Source organism: Ovis canadensis, chromosome 14 (assembly GCF_042477335.2).
Source record: "Ovis canadensis isolate MfBH-ARS-UI-01 breed Bighorn chromosome 14, ARS-UI_OviCan_v2, whole genome shotgun sequence".
NCBI classification, from domain to species: domain Eukaryota; kingdom Metazoa; phylum Chordata; class Mammalia; order Artiodactyla; family Bovidae; genus Ovis; species Ovis canadensis.
In genome coordinates this window covers 63567752-63586621 of record NC_091258.1, presented here as the reverse complement: position 1 = coordinate 63586621, position 18870 = coordinate 63567752, and the positions used below count along the sequence as shown (strand labels likewise).

The following is an 18870-nucleotide window of genomic DNA, read 5'->3' as shown; positions in this document are numbered from 1 at the left end:
ACTATGACTACTTTTTGAAAACCCATTTGGCACTTGTTATTAAACTGTATGAGGAACTGTGTTAAAAGTATTTTTTTTAAAATAAAAGACTCTTGCCCCCTAATGTTGACTGCAGCACTATTCGCAGGAAGAAACAGAAGGAACAGAACGCAACGTACTTGTCCATTGACAGAGGCTTGGGTAAGAAGATATGGTGTATGTATAGAGTGAAATATTACTTAGTCATAAAAAAGAACAAAATAATGCCATTCGCAGCAACATGGATGGACCTAGATTATCAAACGAAGTGAAGTAAGAAAGAGAACAAGTATCTTACGATGTTGTCAATATGTGGAATACAGTTTTTTTAAATGATACAAATGAACTTATTTCCAAAACGGAAACAGAGTCACAGATGTAGAAAACAAGGTTATGGTTTACTGAGGAGAAAATATAAGGCAGGGAGGCGGGACAGGATAAATTAGGAGTTTGGGGTTAACATACACACCCATCTATATATTAATATAAAACAGATAATCAACAAGGACCTCTATACAGCAGGGAACTCTACTCAATATTCTGTAATAACCTATATGGGCAAAGAATTTGAAAAGAGTGAATATATGTATATGCTTAGCTGAATCACTTCTCTGTACATCTGTAACTAACACAAGAGTGTAAATCAACTATGCACCAATAAACTATTTTAATCAAAAAAGAAAAAAGGTACTTCTCTCTTCACTCAACCCATCCTCCACTCCTTCTCATAGGAATTCTGGTAGCTTCTCTATCCCATATCTAGGGCCAGATCATGGCTGGAAGAAGACAGCTCCCAAGGGAGTCTGGGGAATCCCACCCAAAGTTGACCTGCCTCCCCCAGCTCCCTTGCTAACTGGGAGCTGTTTCCCATTCACCCCACCTCCTGGTGCCCCTTCCATCTCATCGCCTGCAATGACTTGAGTAAATCCTTGGGGTTCATTTGCAAAATGTTTCCCGGGAAGGGCAGAGGCCAAGGTCCAGTGGAGAGGCGGCTCTGGGAGGCAGGGCACCCCAGAGGAGCAGGAGGCCAATGAAGAGAATGAGGCGCAGGATGGCAGAGAGAGCCATGGTCCATGCCTGCCTTCCGTCCGACGTTCCTCTAAAAATTTAGGTGTCTCTGTTCTTTGTTATTTTGCCCGATGGGTGTGGAGGTTGTGCTAGGATCCTGCCTTGGCAGAACTCCTACTAATTCTCCAGAGACAGGAGAGAGCAGGGGTTGCAGAGGCCACGAGGTTTTATCATCTCAGCAGATCCCAAGCCAGCTCTCACGGGCCTCTGATGGGCTGGAGTTGTCTTGGTGGGCGATGCCATTGAACAGAGAGCAGGTCCCCCATGGAAGAGGGGTGGTGCCAGCTGAAGGAACTTGTGGAGGCTGCACTTAGGGTGGGGGCCGTGCAAGGGTGGCTCTCAGACATTTTATCAGTGAGTGGCATTGCAACATAAGAGATTAAGCTTAGCTTGCAAGCAGAAGCGGGCGTCCTGTGCCCACTGGGGACAGGGCTGTGTCTGCACATCTGTGAAGCGTGAGGTATAGACAAGGAGGCAGGGTCTGATGGAAGACCTAACTCCGTGTGGTCTGGGTTTAGGGGTTCATTGTTTTTTTTCATTCATCCATCAGCAAATGTTGTAGATGTCTGTCACCTACCACACACTGCCTCAGGTGCTGATGGTAGAGTGTTAAACAAGACAATAGGTTTTCCCTCAAGGAACAAGCATTGAGATGAAGCAGTTCTCACCTTCTGGAATGATCTCCAGTGATCTCACAATCAATGAGTCGTCTGTAAGCTGGCAGGGATCACCACCGGACCCAGGGATGTCAGACTTCTGATGTTTATTTGCAGCTCGGGGCATTGGAGGGGGGATGTCAGGGAATCCAAGACCCCTGTATAGAGCCACACAGCTCAGGGGCCATGGGCTGAGGTCCTTCATCGGAGGAGGGAGGCAGGAGAAGCAGGAAGATAAATAAGAAGGAGGACCACTCTGTGTAACCCATGGTCTACAACATGGATGTACCTCAAAAACACCACACTAAGTGAAAGAATCCAGACACGAAGGAACACACATTGTATGATCCGTTTATATGAAATGTGCAGAATAGCAAGTTCATGGAGACAGCAAGCATTTGGTTTTGCCAGGGGTTGAGCACGAGGGAAAATGGGGAATGACTACTAAGGGGTACCAGGTTTTCCTCTGGGTGAGGAAAATGCCTGAAACTAGATGATGGTGATGGCCAGGATTGTGAATGAACCAAGTGCCACCTTTTTATACACTTGAGATTGGTTAGTTACAAGACATGAACTTCATCTTCATTTTAAACTCTATCTCAGGGACAGAAAGGAGCTGTGTGAAGAGTTTAGGTTCAAGAGCCAGGGACCCAGAGTGTGAATCTCGCTTCTCCACTCACTAGCCAGGTCACCTCAGACCATGCTGGCCATTGCATGGCCTCTGTTTACTCATCTGTACAATGGGCATGATCAATACTCACTGCATAGGGCTACTGGAAGGACTCAAGTGAGCTCATGGATGCACAGATCATGGAGCCCAAGATGTGGAGAAAGGGAGGCTGTGGTTATTCTCAAGAGGGGAATAGTCACTTTTGTAAGCTCTGGTGCAGAGGCAGAAATGCCGAGCGATACTGAGGCAAGTTTTCATTCTTTGCCTCATTTATTTAGCCAAATATATATATATATATATATATATATATATATATATATATATATGTATACATCACTTGTGGAATTCTATTAATAGGTGAAAGGAAAACACCTCCTTGAGTTTAGAAGAGCTGCAAAGGGACGGAAGGAGGTGAGACGCAGATGGGACTTTCCCATGGAGGTGGCATCGATGGAAGGGAGGGATGCTGGCTCACAGCACAGCCTGTCCAGAGGCAAGAAGACAGGGAGAGGGTTCAGGAACCATTCTCTGCAGAGGTGGGGACGCATATGACCCTGGCATCCTTAATCGCCTTCCCTCAGCCCCTTTGACGGGGCAGGAACCGGATCTGGTATTTTGGGGGCACGTTGCCCACCCCAGTCTCCTGGGGAGTAAGGTCGATGTCCTCAGGGGCCACGGGGCTGGCCACGGAGAAGTTCTGGAGGATGGTGGTGAAGAAGAGGAATAATTCGGTGCGGGCAATGCCTTCGCCAAGACAGATACGCTTCCCTGTGAGGACAGAACAGAGGTTCACAATGCAGACACGAGGCACAGACTCTCGGGTCATGGTGTGCATCGGGGCAATGCACATACTTTGCCTTGTCACACCCCAAAGCCCAGACACCTGTGTTCATTGCAACAAAGTTGTGTGGGATTAGCCTTTAACCTGTAGTCACAGTAGACTCTTAGAGGATTTCAAAACTCTCTGAAAGCCAGTGGCAATTGTGGGCTGAATGTACCTTGCTCATTTTTTCTGGGACAGAGTTTGTAAGCTTCTGATCAATTTCCAGAGAGTTCTGTGGCCCCAGAGAATGGAAGGATGCTTGACTCTGTGTGTGTGTGTGTGTGTGTGTGTGTTCATCTACCTGCACATACAGACTGGTGCATATTTCTGACTTAATATTTTCATGTCTGTCATACCTAATATGGGAACAATGGTACCTATCTAGTAGGGCTCTTTTGAAGATAAAGTAGTTAGTGTTTTCTAAAATTTTTAGAAGACCTGACCAGTTCAGTTCAGTTCAGTCTCTCAGTCGTGTCCAGCTCTTTGCGACCCCATGGATTGCAGCACGCCAGGCCTCCCTATCCTTTACCATCACTGAGAGTTTGCTCAAACTCATGTCCATTGAGTCAGTGATACTATCCAGCCATCTCATCCTCTGTCACCCTATTCTCCTGCCCTCAGTCTTTCCCAACATCAGGGTCTTTTCAGATGAGTCAGTTCTTCTCATCAGCTGGCCAAAGTATTGGAGCTTCAGCTTCAGCATCAGCCCTTCCAGTGAATATTCAGGGTTGATTTCCTTTAGGATTGACTGGTTTGATCTCCTTGCAGTCCAAGGGACTCTCAAGAGTCTTCTCTAGCACCAGAATTCAAAAGCATCAATTCTTCAGTGTTCAGCCTTCTTTATGGTCCATCTGTCAAATCCATACATGACTAATGGAAAACCATAGCTTTGACTATATGGATCTTTGTCGGCAGAGTGATGTCTCTGCTTTTTAATACACAGTCTAGGTTTGTCATGGCTTTCCTTCCAAGGAGCAAGCATCATTTAATTTCATGGCTACAATCATCATCTGCAGTGATTTTGGAGCCCAAGAAAATGAAATCTACCAGTTTCCACTTTCTCCCCATCTTTTGGCCATGAAGTGATGGAACTGGATGCCATGATCTTCATGTTCTGAATGTTCTTTCACCCTCATCAAGTGGCTCTTTAGTTCCTCTTCACTTATCTTCTTCGCCCTTCTCTTCTGTAACCCACATCCCGGTCTTCCTGAGTTCTTTCTCAGATGAGCCATGCCATCTCCACCTTCAGGTTCTGCTCTTGCTTCTCCTTCTGAGAGAACATGCCTTCCAGTGGCTGGTTGATACTCCCTCATGATGTCATAGCTTAGAAGACACTCTTTAGGGTAAGCTTTTCCTCACCGACCCACCAGGAGTAGTCAGTATTTTCTATTTGATGTTCCCAAAGCCCCCATTAGAGCAGTTGTCATAATCATGATTCGTTACATGAATAAGAGTTGGCCTCTGAGCACTTACTTTAGTCAAGGAGTTCTAAGCCCATGGAAACATTTATTCATTTAATTATAGACTTTTCTGTAACCATATGACCCGTGCTTATCTCCCTTGTTGGGCTGTAAACTTCCTGGGGCAGGAACTGTGTCTCTTCCTGACTTGTCTGATGTGTTATCTTCAACCTCTGATAAAATGTTTGGCTCATGGTGGTGCTCAACGGATTTGATACCTGTGTGTAGAGAGGTATAATTGTGCCCCTTACAGAGCTGCGCCTTTGGGACATGATCTTGGTTCTCAAGCCCCCTCTAGCATTGGCGTGAAGATGAGATGAGTTAATACAGGTAAAGCAACTGGCACAAATAAACTGCTCAATGAACAAAGACCTCTCTTTGATTGTCTTCAAGAGGTCACGGCACCTGCACTCTGGAATGCAGGCCCAGCTTACCTATGGAGAAGGGCATAAAAGCATCATTTTTCTTCACTGCCCCACTGGCATCCAGAAAGTGGTCAGGGTTGAAGTCATCTGGTTTCTCAAAGTAACGTGAGTCGTGGAGAGCAGAGCTCAGGATGGGATAGACTTCTGTGCCCTGAGGGAGGGTCACAAGATTGAAAAATATTGCCATTTCCTCCCTCAACCCACCCCTACATATAATAAACCAAGGGTGAGTGATAAAACCAAAAAGAGGTCAAGGTTGGCAGATGAGAGAGAACCCAGGAGACCCACACAAGGGAGAGATGGGAGCCCAGTGAGGTGCTGTACCTTGGGGAGGATGTACCCTCGGAAATGAGTGTCTTTAGTGACCATGTGGGGCACACCAATGGGGATAAGGTCCGCAAATCTCTGAATCTCATGGATGACTGCGTCTGTGTATGGCATTTGGGCTCTGTCATCCAGGGCTGGAGGGCGATCTGAGCCAATCACCTGGTCAATCTCCTTGAGGACTCTCTCTGCACAGAAGAATGGGACCAGGGAACCTCATTTATATTTCTATGCTGGAACACAGTTCAATGTTCTATGAACCTTGGTCCATTGATTTCCAGGCCAATGAGCCCAGAAAACCTATAGGAAATGGTTAGATCATTGACACCCCTCTGAGTAACCAGCTTGTGGCAGGAGGTGAAGTGGGAAAACTGTGATTTCTCATCCGCTGGTATCTAATGAATGTTATGGATCCTCTCCCAACATACACAAGCAAACACACACACACACGTGCAGCCCACTTTTGCTCAGAATGTCAGACTAAGAACTCAAGGCTATAAACCTATCAAAGTTCCTCCTCTAAGATGAGTAGAAAGTGAGCTAATATTTATTGTGAGTATATTATAGACAGGCACTGTGCTAGGTCCTCAGGAATATAGCTGTGAAATACACCAGTGGATTAACCCATAAACAGCTGGGTAAATAAATGAGTACGTCAATCAGTAGATCGATCGGTAGATCAATTCATGAGTGGAAAGACTGGTAAATGGGAGAAGGCTAATGAGTGGATGCATTATTAACTCATCAAAGGTTAATTTATCACTAAATGATCCACAGACAAATAAATGAACTTGATGAACCAATGACTCGTGTGAATGGCTGGGTGGCTAAATTCATGGAAGAACATGTGAACGAGTACATTTAAAGGGACAGGTGAGCAGAGGAATGAGTGGGTGGTAGGAGGGACTGGACGACAGATGTATGAATCAAGGTGAATAAATGAGTGAATTATTAAACAAACAAATGAAAAGACAGATGGATGAGGATGGAGTGAAAAACAAGCGATGGAAGGATTAAGGTCTGTAACCAATTTTAGAAAAACAGATGGACGCATGAATGAAGGAACAGACGACTCAGTGACAAACAGTTCGTTCAACGAATCGCTGTTTCAAATGATCAATAGATGAGCCAGTCTGTCCAAATAAAGCATGGATATATACATCCTAGATGAGTCATAGATGAAAGAATCTGAGCGCACAGGTTGCTTGATGAGTTGAAAGGACAGATGGATAAATGATGGGTCGATCTTTAAGTGATAGGAGAAATAGTGGGAAAACAGATGGACAGATTTTTTTTTTTTCCTGCTACACTGCGCTACTTGCCAAATCTTAGTTTCCTGACCAGGGATTGAACCCAGGGCCATGGTAGTGAAAGCACTGGGTCCTAACCACTGGACCTCCAGGGAACTCCCCAGATTGACAGATTCTTCGTTCATCCATCCACCAACAAGGCTGGCTTAGTTGGGTAGATCATTCAAGACCTGCACCGCTCGGGGGACTTCCCTGGTCCAGTGGTTAAGACTGCACTCTGCCACAGCATGGGGTGCAAATTCCACCCCTGGTCAGGGGTCACGTGAGAAGAAGAACAGAAACAACCTTCAGGGCTCCTGGCATGAGAGGGGAATGCTGCCTCTCTCATTCACCAAAGACCTCTAGCCCCGTTTCTGTACCTGCAAAGGGCTCAGAACCCCTCCGCAGCGTCTGTCCCCAGCTTGCCCACCTGCAATGTGGGGGTATTTGAGCATGAGCAGGAACCCATAGCGAAGCGTGGTGCTGGTCGTCTCCGTGCCGGCAAAGAACAGCGACAGAGCAGACATGATGAGGTTCCGATGGTCGAACTGGCTGCGGGGGTCTGACTTGTCCTGCAGCCGGGTGGGTGGGGTGCCTATCAGGGGAGGCGGGGCCTGCTGCCCTCAGCTCTTCTCTCCGGGCCTCCACCTGGTTCCGGGTCTCACACCGCCCGGCCCTTCCCCCTTTCCTCTATGCTCTGTGTGTCCACCGTCTCTCTATCTCCGTCTCAATCTCTCTTCGCTCTGTCTTGCTCTGTTTCAATCATCTCGCATCTCTTTGGCGTTTTGTCCCCCTTCCTCTCCATCTCTTTCTGCCTCTGCGACTCTTTTCACCAGCTGCTGCAGTTTTCCCCCTTGTCCTGTATTTCCATACCTCTGTCTCCTCCCTACCATCTCCCCACTCTTTCCTCTCTCCCTCTCCCCTCCCCTCTCCCTCCCTCCACTGCTCCACTCCTTTCTCTTCCCTTCTCACTCTGCATCTTTTGTTCTCCTCCCTTCCACCCCCATTGCCTCTCCCAAATCCCACTTTTTCCATGCGGAGCAGGTAGCAGTCAATGAAATCCCGGGGGGCACTGGGGTCGAGGGTCTCACGGTGCTTCTCCACGCTGCGGTCAATGAAGACGTTGACTTCCTGCAGGTTTTTGTAGATTTGCCTGTGTGAGCCAGGAAAGTACTTCAAGAAGCTGGAGTAGAGCTCGAACAGCTGCAGGAGAGAAGGGGCTCTGAGGCCCTTCTGGGGTTGAGCTGGCCGGTCACGGGGAGGGACAGCCCTCCTGGCCCCCAGTACCTTCACAAGCGATCTCTGTTTTCCTGCCTCTCTCTGCCTCTCTGGGGTGTCTTGGTCTCCCTGTCCCTGCCTCTGTCTCCCTCCGGCCCTTACTCTGTGTCTGAGCCCCTCACTCACTGCTTGTGTGTCCCCGCTGTGTAAGAGACCTCACTTTTCTCTTTCTGCATCTTGCCCCTCTCCTTGTGTCTTCTTGTCAGTCTCCGGCCCACCTCTCTCTCTCCTTTCCACCTCTCCTCATCTCCGTGGGTCTCCTGCTCATCCACCCTCTGCCCTGTCCCTGCCTACCCCAGCCGGTTTATCTGTTCTGCTCAAACCTCTCTCTGTCTCTTTCCACCTCTTGCATCATCCTTGTGTGTCAGGCATTGATAACATGATGCTTACACAGAATGAAGCTGCTGACTATTTGGGAGCATATGTCTATTGCTTTGCCTAATGAGAAATGTAACATCTAACTTGTTGCCAACAGTTGCAAAAAATGCAGGATAATATAAATTATGCTGTGGAATTTCTCCTTCACCTGTCCTTCTAGAGATAACATGGTTAACTGTTTGGCAGATCTCCTTCCAGACTTTTCCCCTGTCTGTGGTTCTCTGTGAGAGGAGAAAATTGAAACCCCATGTTGGACTTCTGCATGTACTCATCTGAACTTCCTTCCAGATTTTCCAGGCCTGACTCTCCACTAGGACATCATGGGAATTTGTATTTTCGATATTCGTTCCTGTGACTCTGACCTGCACTCTCGGCTGAGAACAATAGCCAGGCAGACTTTTCTGAAGTTTCACTTTTTAACTTAACATACAGTAGGGGTGGGGATTCCCTGGTGGCTCAGAAGGTAAAGAATCTGCCTACAATGCCGGGGTCTGGGTTAGATCCCTGGGTCGGGAAGATCCCCTGGAGGAGAAAATGGCAACCCCTTCCAGCAGTCGTGCCTGGAGAACTGCATGGACAGAGGAGCCTGGCAGGCTACAGTCCATGGGGTCACAAAGAGTCAGACTCGACTGAGGACTAGCACTTTCACTTTTCACAATGGGGGTATTTCTAGGTTGACTGGGAAAGACAAACTTTATCATTTTGTTTTAAACGAGGAGCATGCTCATGTGTGTGTCTTTGATTCCTCTCTCTGTTTCTGCCTCCTCCGTCACTCCCCTTTCTTCCTCTTACTCTCTCAGTCCTGTCTCACCATCTCTCCCTTCCCCCAGGTCTCTGTGTCCCTGTGTCTCTGTCTCTGTCTGTTGTCTTTGCCCCTCTTCTGGCTGGAAGCTGCATTTCCAGTTCACAAAAGCAAATCACCCCTCTCCCCTGCCTGGATGTCCACCTGAGCTCTGCCCTCTCAGACCTGGCTGGACAAGGAGCTGATGAGCACGAAAGATTGGAATAACAACTCCAGCAGCCTCAGGAACTGAGGATCTCTGTAGTCAAAGCGTTTTCCGAAGACAATGGAGCAGATGATGTTGGCGGTGATGGAGTGGAAGTAGAAGACGGGATCCTGAAGGGCGCCTAGAGGGAAAGGGGTGGGTCGCAAGGCACAGACTTAAATGCCTGGGGACCTGTCTCTGTGTGACTCTCCTCTATCACTCAGTCACAATAAATAAATTTAAAAAACACCTGGCATCATAACAGCCAACACTCGCTAGCCTGGAAGTTGTGCCAGGCCCTATTCTAAGCACTTCACATATTATTTTATTAAATTCTCATCTCAGTCCTGTGAAGAAGGTGCAGAGCAGGTGTTCAATCAATTGCATGTGCCATTTACATAGCTCTGTTCTCCTGGCCCCTTAACTGTCCGCCCTCCCCCTCCCCATCTTTTTTGTCCACCTCTACAGTTCTCTGGTCTTTGGGGAACTGTTCTGCACTTGATTGTTGATGTCTAGATGTGCCAAGCTCGCCCCAGTCAGAGGGAGGGCGGGCTGTGCGCCCAGGAGTGTCAGCTCAGTGCAGTCTCTCTCCCTGGGGCTCGCCTGTCCATCGCCTCTTGTTCCCTTGCACACCCTTTCCTGAGCCTGTCTGTCTCTCTCTAATCTTCATGCCTCAGTTTCTCTCTGCCATTGTTCCTTCCTGCCTTTCTGAGTCTCTTCTCTTTTTGCCTCTGTCCCTCCATCCCTATCTCTTTCTTCCTCTCTGTGTCTCCATCTGAATCCCTCTGTCTCTTCTTGTCTTTCTTCTGAGTCCCTCAGTCCTTATACCTCTATAGCTCCCTGTGGCTCTGCCTCTTCCTCCCAGACTCTCCATTTATGTCTCAAAATCTCTTAAGAAAGCATATTGTCATCTCTATGTCTCAGACACACATTTCTGAGGAATCCTAAAACCACTGGAAGTGCCCACTTGAATTCCTAAGAGCAGAAAACCCTGACTGCGCCCCCTTGCTCACTGCCAGTTGTTCACCTAAAGAAAGGAAAACACAATTTGTCCTTTAAAAAAAAAATGTCTGTAGTTTTCTCTTTTTCTCTCTTTACTTTCTTTTTATTGAAGTCACATTTTGGCCATTGACAGATGCAATCAAACCGTGAACTGGTTCCCCAGAACACAGGCCATTAACATGCTATTTACTGTCTGAGTCGTCTTCGAGTTCCTCTTGACACTACACTTCTGTATCTCTCCTGTCCCTGCATTTCTCACCTACCCACCTCTGCCCCGTCTCTCTGCCCCTCTCTCTGTCCCTGCTCCTCTGACGGTCTCCCAAGCTCTGTCTCCTCTCTGTCTCTACATCTCTCTCTCTGCCCACCTATACCCTCTGTCTTTGGGTTACAGTCCTCACACAGCTTCCCATGTTTCTCTCCTGCCCACCCCCACCCCAGGGCTCACCCTGGGATTTCCGCAGCTCCTCCACCAGACACTGAGCCTCCTCCTGAATCCGCTCCTCCACACTCCGCTTTCCCATCCCAAAGTCCCTCATGGTGGCCAGAGAGAATCGCCGAAGGGCCTTCCAACGTTCCCCATTGGCAAAGACAACACCTAGGGTTTAGGAGAGGCTTGGGTTGCAGAGGAATTTTCAAGGAGACTCTGGGTCCCCCTCCACCCCTTCCCTTCCCTTCCCAGCCTCACCCTCCCCAATCCCTATCCACCATCCCTGTCCCTTCCCAGTGGCCCTGAGGCCCTTACCGTGTCCCTGGACAACTGGGTCAACAACAGCGATCTTCCCTCGGCCAGAGAAGACCTCGGCCTGGTCCACCAGGGCCTCCCGAATGGCCTCTGTCCCGCATATTATGACCACTGGCCTTGGCCCCAGGTACACCGTGAAGACATCCCCATATTTCTGTTGGAACTGCCAAGCACACCCACAGCCAGGGTTGCTATTAGTCGGTATGCGCCTCTGTCACTATCTCCACTTTTAAACCAGTAAAACACGTGTGTGTGTGTGTGTGTGTGTGTGTGTGTGTTAGTCACTCAGTTGTTTCTGACTCTTTGCGACCCCATAGACTGTAGCCCGTCAGACTTCTCTATCCATGGAATTCTGCAGGCAAGAATACTGGAGTGGGTTGCCATGTCCTTCTCCAGGGGATCTTCCCAAACCAGGGATCGAAACTGGGTCTCCTGTATTGCAAGCAAACTCTTTACCTTCTGAGCCACCAGGGAAGCCCTAAGACACTTGTATATAGATTGGTGATTAGACACTTGCATATGGATTGGTGACTAGACACTTGCATATAGATTGGTGACTAAATACTGGCATATAGATTGGTGATTAGACATGTGCATATAGATTGGTGATTGACACTTGCATATAGATTAGTGATTAGACACTTGCATATAGATTGATGACTAGCCACTGCCCCAAGACCTTACACCCCAGTCTGCCTTTTTGCTTCCCAGAACCCAGCAGTTAAAAGATTAACCCATGACCCAGCCCAGTCCACACTGGTTGGCTTGGTTGGTGTCTTAAGCAGCGTGTGTGTGCTAAGTCACTTCAGTCGTGTCCAACTCTTTACGATCCTGTGGACCGTAGTCCGCCAGACTCCTCTCTGCCAGACTCCTCTATCCATAGGATTCTCCAGGCAAGAATACTGGAGTGGGTTGCCATGCTGTCCTCCAGGGGATCTTTCTGACCCAGGGATTGAACCAACGTCTCTTACATCTCCTGCATTGACAGGTCGGTTCTTTACCACTAGCACCACCTGGAAAGCCCCCCAAGAATCACAGATGGTTAAATATTCCTATTAATAATTTCACCCAAGCCCAGGTGATATTAGTTGAGTCTGGTGAGATCTCCCTGGCATCTCAACTAAAGAATCATCCTTCTTGGAACTTCCCTGGTGGTCCACTGGCTAAGACTCTGCGCTCCCAATGCAGGGGCCCATGTTCAATCCCTGCTCAGGGAACTGGATCCCATTAAGTATTTGCATGCTGCAGTGAAGAGCAGCTAAGACCTGGCACAAGCAAAATAAATAAATAAAATATTAAAAAAAAAATCATCCTTCTTGTGACCCACCTTCAACCCCCATCTGCCTCCTGGCAATTTCCCCAGAGAACCTCCCACCCACTTGGGAGGCATGAAGGTAAAGTGATGGCCTTCTGGGGGTTATCATGAAATTTGAAAAGTCATAACATCAAGTCTTGCCACTGGGGCAACAGCTCAACAGTATTTATTGAAGCTGGAGGCAGGTATACTGAGTAACTCAGCCACTTCATTCCCAGAAACACACTCAACTAAAATGCATACATGTGCTCAGCAAAATAAAAAACAAGGAGATTCATAGATGCCTTATAATAAATGCTCGCAACACAGGGAATAAACAACTAGTGATGAATTCATATTGTGGACTACTATGCAACCATGAAAAAGAACAAACCACTTCTACAACCAACAACAAGAATGAAACTCACAGATGTAATGCTGAGTGAAAGCAACTAGACCCAGAAGAGTTCATATGTCATAATTGTATTTCTATGAAATTCAGAAACAGATAACAGGAACTTATAGTGTCAGAATAATAGGAGGGTAGTGACTGGAAGTGGAGAAGGCAATGGCGCCCCACTCCAGTCCTCTTGCCTGGAAAATCCCGTGGGTGGAGGAGCCTGGAAGGGTGCAGTCCATGGGGTCACGAAGAGTCGGACACGACTGAGTGACTTCACTTTCACTTTTCACTTTCATGCACTGGAGAAGGAAACGGCAACCCACTCCAGTGTTCTTGCCTGGAGAATCCCAGGGACGGGGGAGCCTAGTAGGCTGCCATCTTATGGGGTCGCACAGAGTCAGACACGACTAAAGTGACTTAGCAGCAGCAGCAGTGACTGGAAGGGGGACTTAAGGGGGTATCTGGGCATGAGCCAAGTTGTTACATATCTGTATGTCAACTCCATCAGTATGTTCATTTGAGAAACTTCACTGAACTGAGCACTTAGGATTTGTGTACTTTACCCTAAAGGTTAAACTTCAATTCCAAATTGACTTACAGAAGAAGAAAGACCAACAGCAAATGATATCACTTGTATGTGGAAGCTGAAGTATGACACAGTCAGGGAACTAAGATTCTGCGTGCTGCACAACGCGGCCAAAGAAATAATAATTAAATTAAGTAACATGGTGTAAAGGAATAAAAGCGACACAAATGAAACAAATACGACACAAGTTAACATACCTAAGAACCAGAAACAGAATCGCAGACACAGAGAACAGACTGGCTGTTGTCAAGGGGGAGGACGCATGATCGGAGAGGGAGGCTGGGCAGAGCAGATGCAAGCTTTCACATATGGAAGGGATAGACAATGAAGGCCTACTGTACAGCACAGGGAACTATACTCAATATCCCAAGATAAACCATAATGGAAAAGAAGATTTTTAAAAAGGAATGCATGTATATGTAAACTGAATCACTTTGCTGTACAGCAGAAATCAGCAAAACTTGGTACAGCAGAAATCAGCAAAACTTGGTAAATCAACGATACTGCAATTTCAAAAATTTATTTAAAAAGTTGACTTAAAATTATAAAACGGTTAAGTTTATTGAAAACTCTCTCACAGTGATCTCTGCAAACCCCCCTTGCTGGTCTCCCTACTTCCTTTCCTGTGCTACCCACAATCCTTTCACTGCACACCCCACCCTATCTTGAAACCAGAGCAATCTGATTAAAATGTAAATTAATTAATATCCCTAACCTGTTTCAAACCACCCAGCACTCCTACTCCCTTGAGTAAGGCCTGAAGTTTCCCCACGGTGGACAGAGCCTAAGTGATGTTGCCCATCACCCCTCTGACACCTCCACCTTCACCCACAGATCCTTTGATTGCACAGATCCAGGGTCCCTGGGGCTCCCCAAACATGCTGAGCTTGCTCCTGCTTCTGAGTTCTGGCGCTGATACCTGTCTCTCATTGATATCTTCCACAGGCATCTTTCAGGGTGTCTGATCATCGAAAAAGCAAGAGAGTTCCAGAAAAACATCTATTTCTGCTGTATTGACTATGCCAAAGCCTTTGACTGTGTGGATCACAATATGGAAAATTCTTCAAGAGATGGGAATACCAGACCACCTGACCTGCCTCTTGAGAAACCTATATGCAGGTCAGTAAGCAACAGTTCGAACTGGACATGGAACAACAGACTGGTTCCAAATAGGTAAAGGAGTCCGTCAAGGCTGTATATTGTCACCCTGCTCATTTAACTTCTATGCAGAGTACATCATGAGAAATGCTGGGCTGGAAGAAACACAAGCTGGAATCAAGATTGCCGGGAGAAATATCAATAACCTCAGATATGCAGATGACACCACCCTTATGGCAGAAAGTGAAGAGGAACTAAAAAGCCTCTTGATGAAAGTGAAAGAGGAGAGTGGAAAAGTTGGCTTAAAGCTCAACATTCAGAAAACGAAGATCATGGCATCCGGTCCCATCACTTCATGGGAAATAGATGGGGCAACAGTGGAAACAGTGTCAGACTTTATTTTTTGGGGCTCCAAAATCACTGCAGATGGTGACTGCAGCCATGAAATTAAAAGACACTTACTCCTTGGAAGAAAAGTTATGAGCAACCTAGATAGCATATTCAAAAGCAGAGACATTACTTTGCCAACAAAGGTTTGTCTAGTCAAGGCTATGGTTTTTCCTGTGGTCATGTATGGATGTGAGAGTTGGACTGCCAAGAAAGCTGAGCGCTGAAGAATTGATGCTTTTGAACTGTGGTGTTGCAGAAGACTCTTCAGAGTCCCTTGGACTGTAAGGAGATCCAACCAGTCCATTCTGAAGGAGATCAGCCCTGGGATTTCTTTGGAGGGAATGATGTTGAAGCTGAAACTCCAGTAGTTTGGCCACCTCATGCGAAGAGTTGACTCACTAGAAAAGATTCTGATGCTGGGAGAGATTGGGGGCAGGAGGAGAGGGGGATGACAGAGGATGAGATGGCTGGATGGCATCACTGACTCAATGGACACGAGTCTGAGTGAACTCCAGGAGTTGGTGATGGACAGGGAGGCCTGGCGTGCTGCAGTTCATGGGGTCACAAAGAGTTGGACATGACTGAGCGACTAACTGAACTGAACTGATCAGCAACAAGGCAAGATGGAGCTTTTCCTTCTCCACTCATTCTAAAGTAGCTTCAAGTAACTCCGGTCACTTTTTAAAAAATATATATTTATTTTTAATTAGAGGACAATGATTTTACACCATTACGTTGGTTTCTGCCGGATGTCAACATGAATCAGTCGTAGGTCCACCTATGTCCCTTCCCTCTTGAACCTCCCTCTCCCCTCCTGCCCCATCCCACTGCTCCAGGTTGTCACAGAGCCCTGGTTTGTAGCTCCCGCCACTCTTGAAAATATCACCTTGCTTTATTTTAATCATAGTTCTTACCAACCTAGTATTTCATTCTCTGTTTGTGTGCCCTGTCTAATGCCATATCATCAATGCCTAGAATGTTTCTGGGCACACAGAAGATACCCAGTAAGTTACCATTTAATGAATGAATAGATCGAGTATTAATGAGCACTTACTGTATACCATGCTCTACGCACTGTCTAGTCCTCACAACTCTCTTATGAGGCAGGCATTCTTATCATCACAACCTCATCTTGCTGAAGAGAAGCTAAGATTCAATGAGTAAGAGTTGAATCTGGAACACAAACCCTCATCTGTCTGACTCCAGAAGGATTTGGAAATAAATCATGACACCTACTAACCTATGACCTCTCTTTCCTTCCCTCCCTCCCTCTTTCTCTCCCAACCTCTCTCTCTCTCACCAAAGACGCAATGAGAATGGAGGATCATGGGGGATTCCCTGGTGGTCCAGTGGTTGGAATTCCAAGCTCCCACTGTAGGGGGCACGAGTTCAATCCCTGGTTGGGGAATTAAGATCCCACATGCCGCATGACACGACAGGAAAAAAAGAGGATCACGGACACACAGAAAACACTTGCAAGGACTATAGAAGAGATTTAGGGGGTTTGAAACTAGCAAAAATTTATGCAAAATGTATGTGAATATTTGCGGGGGAGGGGATCCACTGTGCCTTAAACGCCCAAAGGATTTAGTGATCCCCAAGTTGTCAGGAGACACAGGAGAAGGGGTTTCGATCCCTGGGTTGGGAAGATCCCCTGGAATAGAACATGGCAACCCACACCAGTATTCTTGCCTGGAGAATCCCATGGACAGAGCAGCCTGCCAGGCTACAGTCCATGGGGTCACAAAGAGTCAGACACGACTGAGTTTGCATGTGATAACAATAAATAAGATAACAAATTGTTAGGCAGCTTCCACCTGTGAAGGAGAAGAAAAGGGCTCTGTGCTGGACTCACACATCCCCTCTGTGAAGTCCCAGGGTGTAACTACAGACCAGTGCCTTCCCCAGGCTGCCCTCACTATCTATTTCTCTAAGGTGAAGGCGACACCTCTTCTAGCCCACAAGGCGTTGTAACCAAGACCTGATGAATTCCTTCCACGATACAAAGAAATCCAGCCACACAGCTCTGAGTGAAGAAACTAAGTCCAGGTATTTCCATGAAAGTCCATGGTGTTTACCCTTGCGATGAAAATGAAATAATACCCACTTGGGGCCTCCACGTCTGTGATAAAACACTCTCCCTTAAAATCAAAGGGTGGTCCAGTGGTTAAAAATCCACTTTCCAATGCAGAGGACACGGGTTCGGTCCCTGGTCGGGGATCCCACATGCCACAGAGGAATTAAACCAGAGGGCAGCAGCTAGAGAGCTCTCGAGCTCCGAGCCTGCACACTCTAGAGCCCGTGCGCTCCAAGTGAAGCTGGCACACCACAGCTAGAGGAAGTCTGCACACCACAGCAAAGAGCCAGCGGAGCTCAAAAAAAAATCAAACATGTGACAAGCCCAAGACTCAGGAGTGTGGTCACTGCAGCGGTTGTCCGGAGGGGACAGAGGCACCTGGGGCTGCTGGAAGTTACTGTCAAGTGTTCCCTAAGCCTAACCTGTCGGGGAGTGGGCTCACAGGTGTAGATTGCATGGTGGGTGTGCTTGGTTGCTCGGTGATGTCTGACTCCTTGCAGCCCCATGGACTGTAGCTCCCCAGGCTCCTCTGTCCATGGAATTTTCCAGGCAAGACTACTGGACTGGGTTGCCATTTCCTACTCCAAGGGATATTCCCAACAGAGGATTCGAACCCACTGACAGGAAGATTCTTTACCACTGCACCACCTGGGAAGCCCATGGATTACATTATTAATACATAAATAGATCATCAGTCATGAAATCGTGCCTAGAGAGCAGTGATGCAGGACCTGGTAAACACTCCAGCATCAGCTACTCATTGCACATTAATGTTTATGATTAGTAAGAACTTGGGACCTGGCCTCCCGTGCTGTTCTCCCTCCCTCCTCCTCTTTGGCGCTGGCTGGAACCAATCTTTGACAGCTTTTGTTGGCAGAGGAGAAACCTATTGATGGGTACTACCACCCCTTTTCTCCCTCTCTCCCTGTGGCAGGCAGGAAGGGGACAGAGGAGCAAGGATTTCTACACCCCTGGCTCATACCCAGACACCTCTTCACGCCCGCCTGCCCTCTCCAGGGACAGTGCCCACACACTTCCAACTGAGCAAGGGACGCCTCTGACTGCCTGATCGCCATCCACCACACTTCAGCTCCACATCCCTTCCTCACCGAACTTCCCACAGCCCACCCCTGAGCCTGGAAGGATGCCTCACATCTACTGGTGAATGATCCCCAGGGACGGAGGCAAGCAGCCACCCTCAGATCCCGCCCACCTGAGTCTCACCCTCAGGAAGGATTTGAGCAGGCCTTTTCTGTCCATCTGCAGAAGGTTCCCCAGGAAGGGCAGAGGACGGGGGCCAGGCGGGAGGTGGCCACGGGCCTTTGGGCGGCCTCTGGCCAGGAGGATCAAGAGTCCGGTGAGCAGAGCAAAGAGAAGGAGCACGCTGAGTTCCATGGCTGAAGACTGACGGTCTTCCAAACTGCTGGGCTTCTGGCTGAGCCTTTTATACTAAGCTTGTCCCCACACCCAGTTATGTAACATCATCCATTCCCTGGCATCCTCCAAGAGTGTGACCTCAAAGAGAAGGGGCACACACCTCCTGCTCTGACAGTCAGCTGACCTGCTCCCCTGATACCTCTACAGCCCCTCCCTAGATGCTGGCAGAGACACTGCGGTAGCAATGACAAGGTCCACATGAGTCTGTTTACTTTTGTGGGTATGGAGAGCACCCGCTGTCTCCCTGCTTTAGCTATGTTAGTGGGTTTGTGTTTACATACTTCGGTGCATACCTGCTTGCGTGTGTGTGCTTGCGTGATTCTTACATATGAAAGAGGGTTTGTACTTATGTGAACATGCCCGTGTGTGTTTCTGTACATGAGTGTGAGTGTGCTTATGCATGCGTCTCCACACGTGTGTGGACTTCTATGTATTTATGTGGGGTCTCACACCTGAAGGTGTGTCTGTG

General features: G+C 47.8%; 1 protein-coding gene across 1 annotated transcript; it reads right to left on the bottom strand.

The window, feature by feature from the left end:
- Positions 1-2077: 2077 nt before the first annotated feature.
- Positions 2078-18392, bottom strand: LOC138418897 (cytochrome P450 2B11-like). Its single transcript, XM_069550837.1, has 9 exons — positions 18189-18392; positions 11120-11282; positions 10823-10972; positions 9357-9517; positions 7760-7936; positions 7164-7305; positions 5445-5632; positions 5130-5271; positions 2078-3180 (listed from the first exon to the last, which is right to left on the bottom strand). Exons 1-9 carry the CDS (start codon positions 18357-18359, stop codon positions 2990-2992), a joined length of 1485 nt encoding a protein of 494 aa, XP_069406938.1. The 5' UTR covers positions 18360-18392; the 3' UTR covers positions 2078-2989.
- Between the last annotated feature and the right edge of the window lie 478 nt (positions 18393-18870).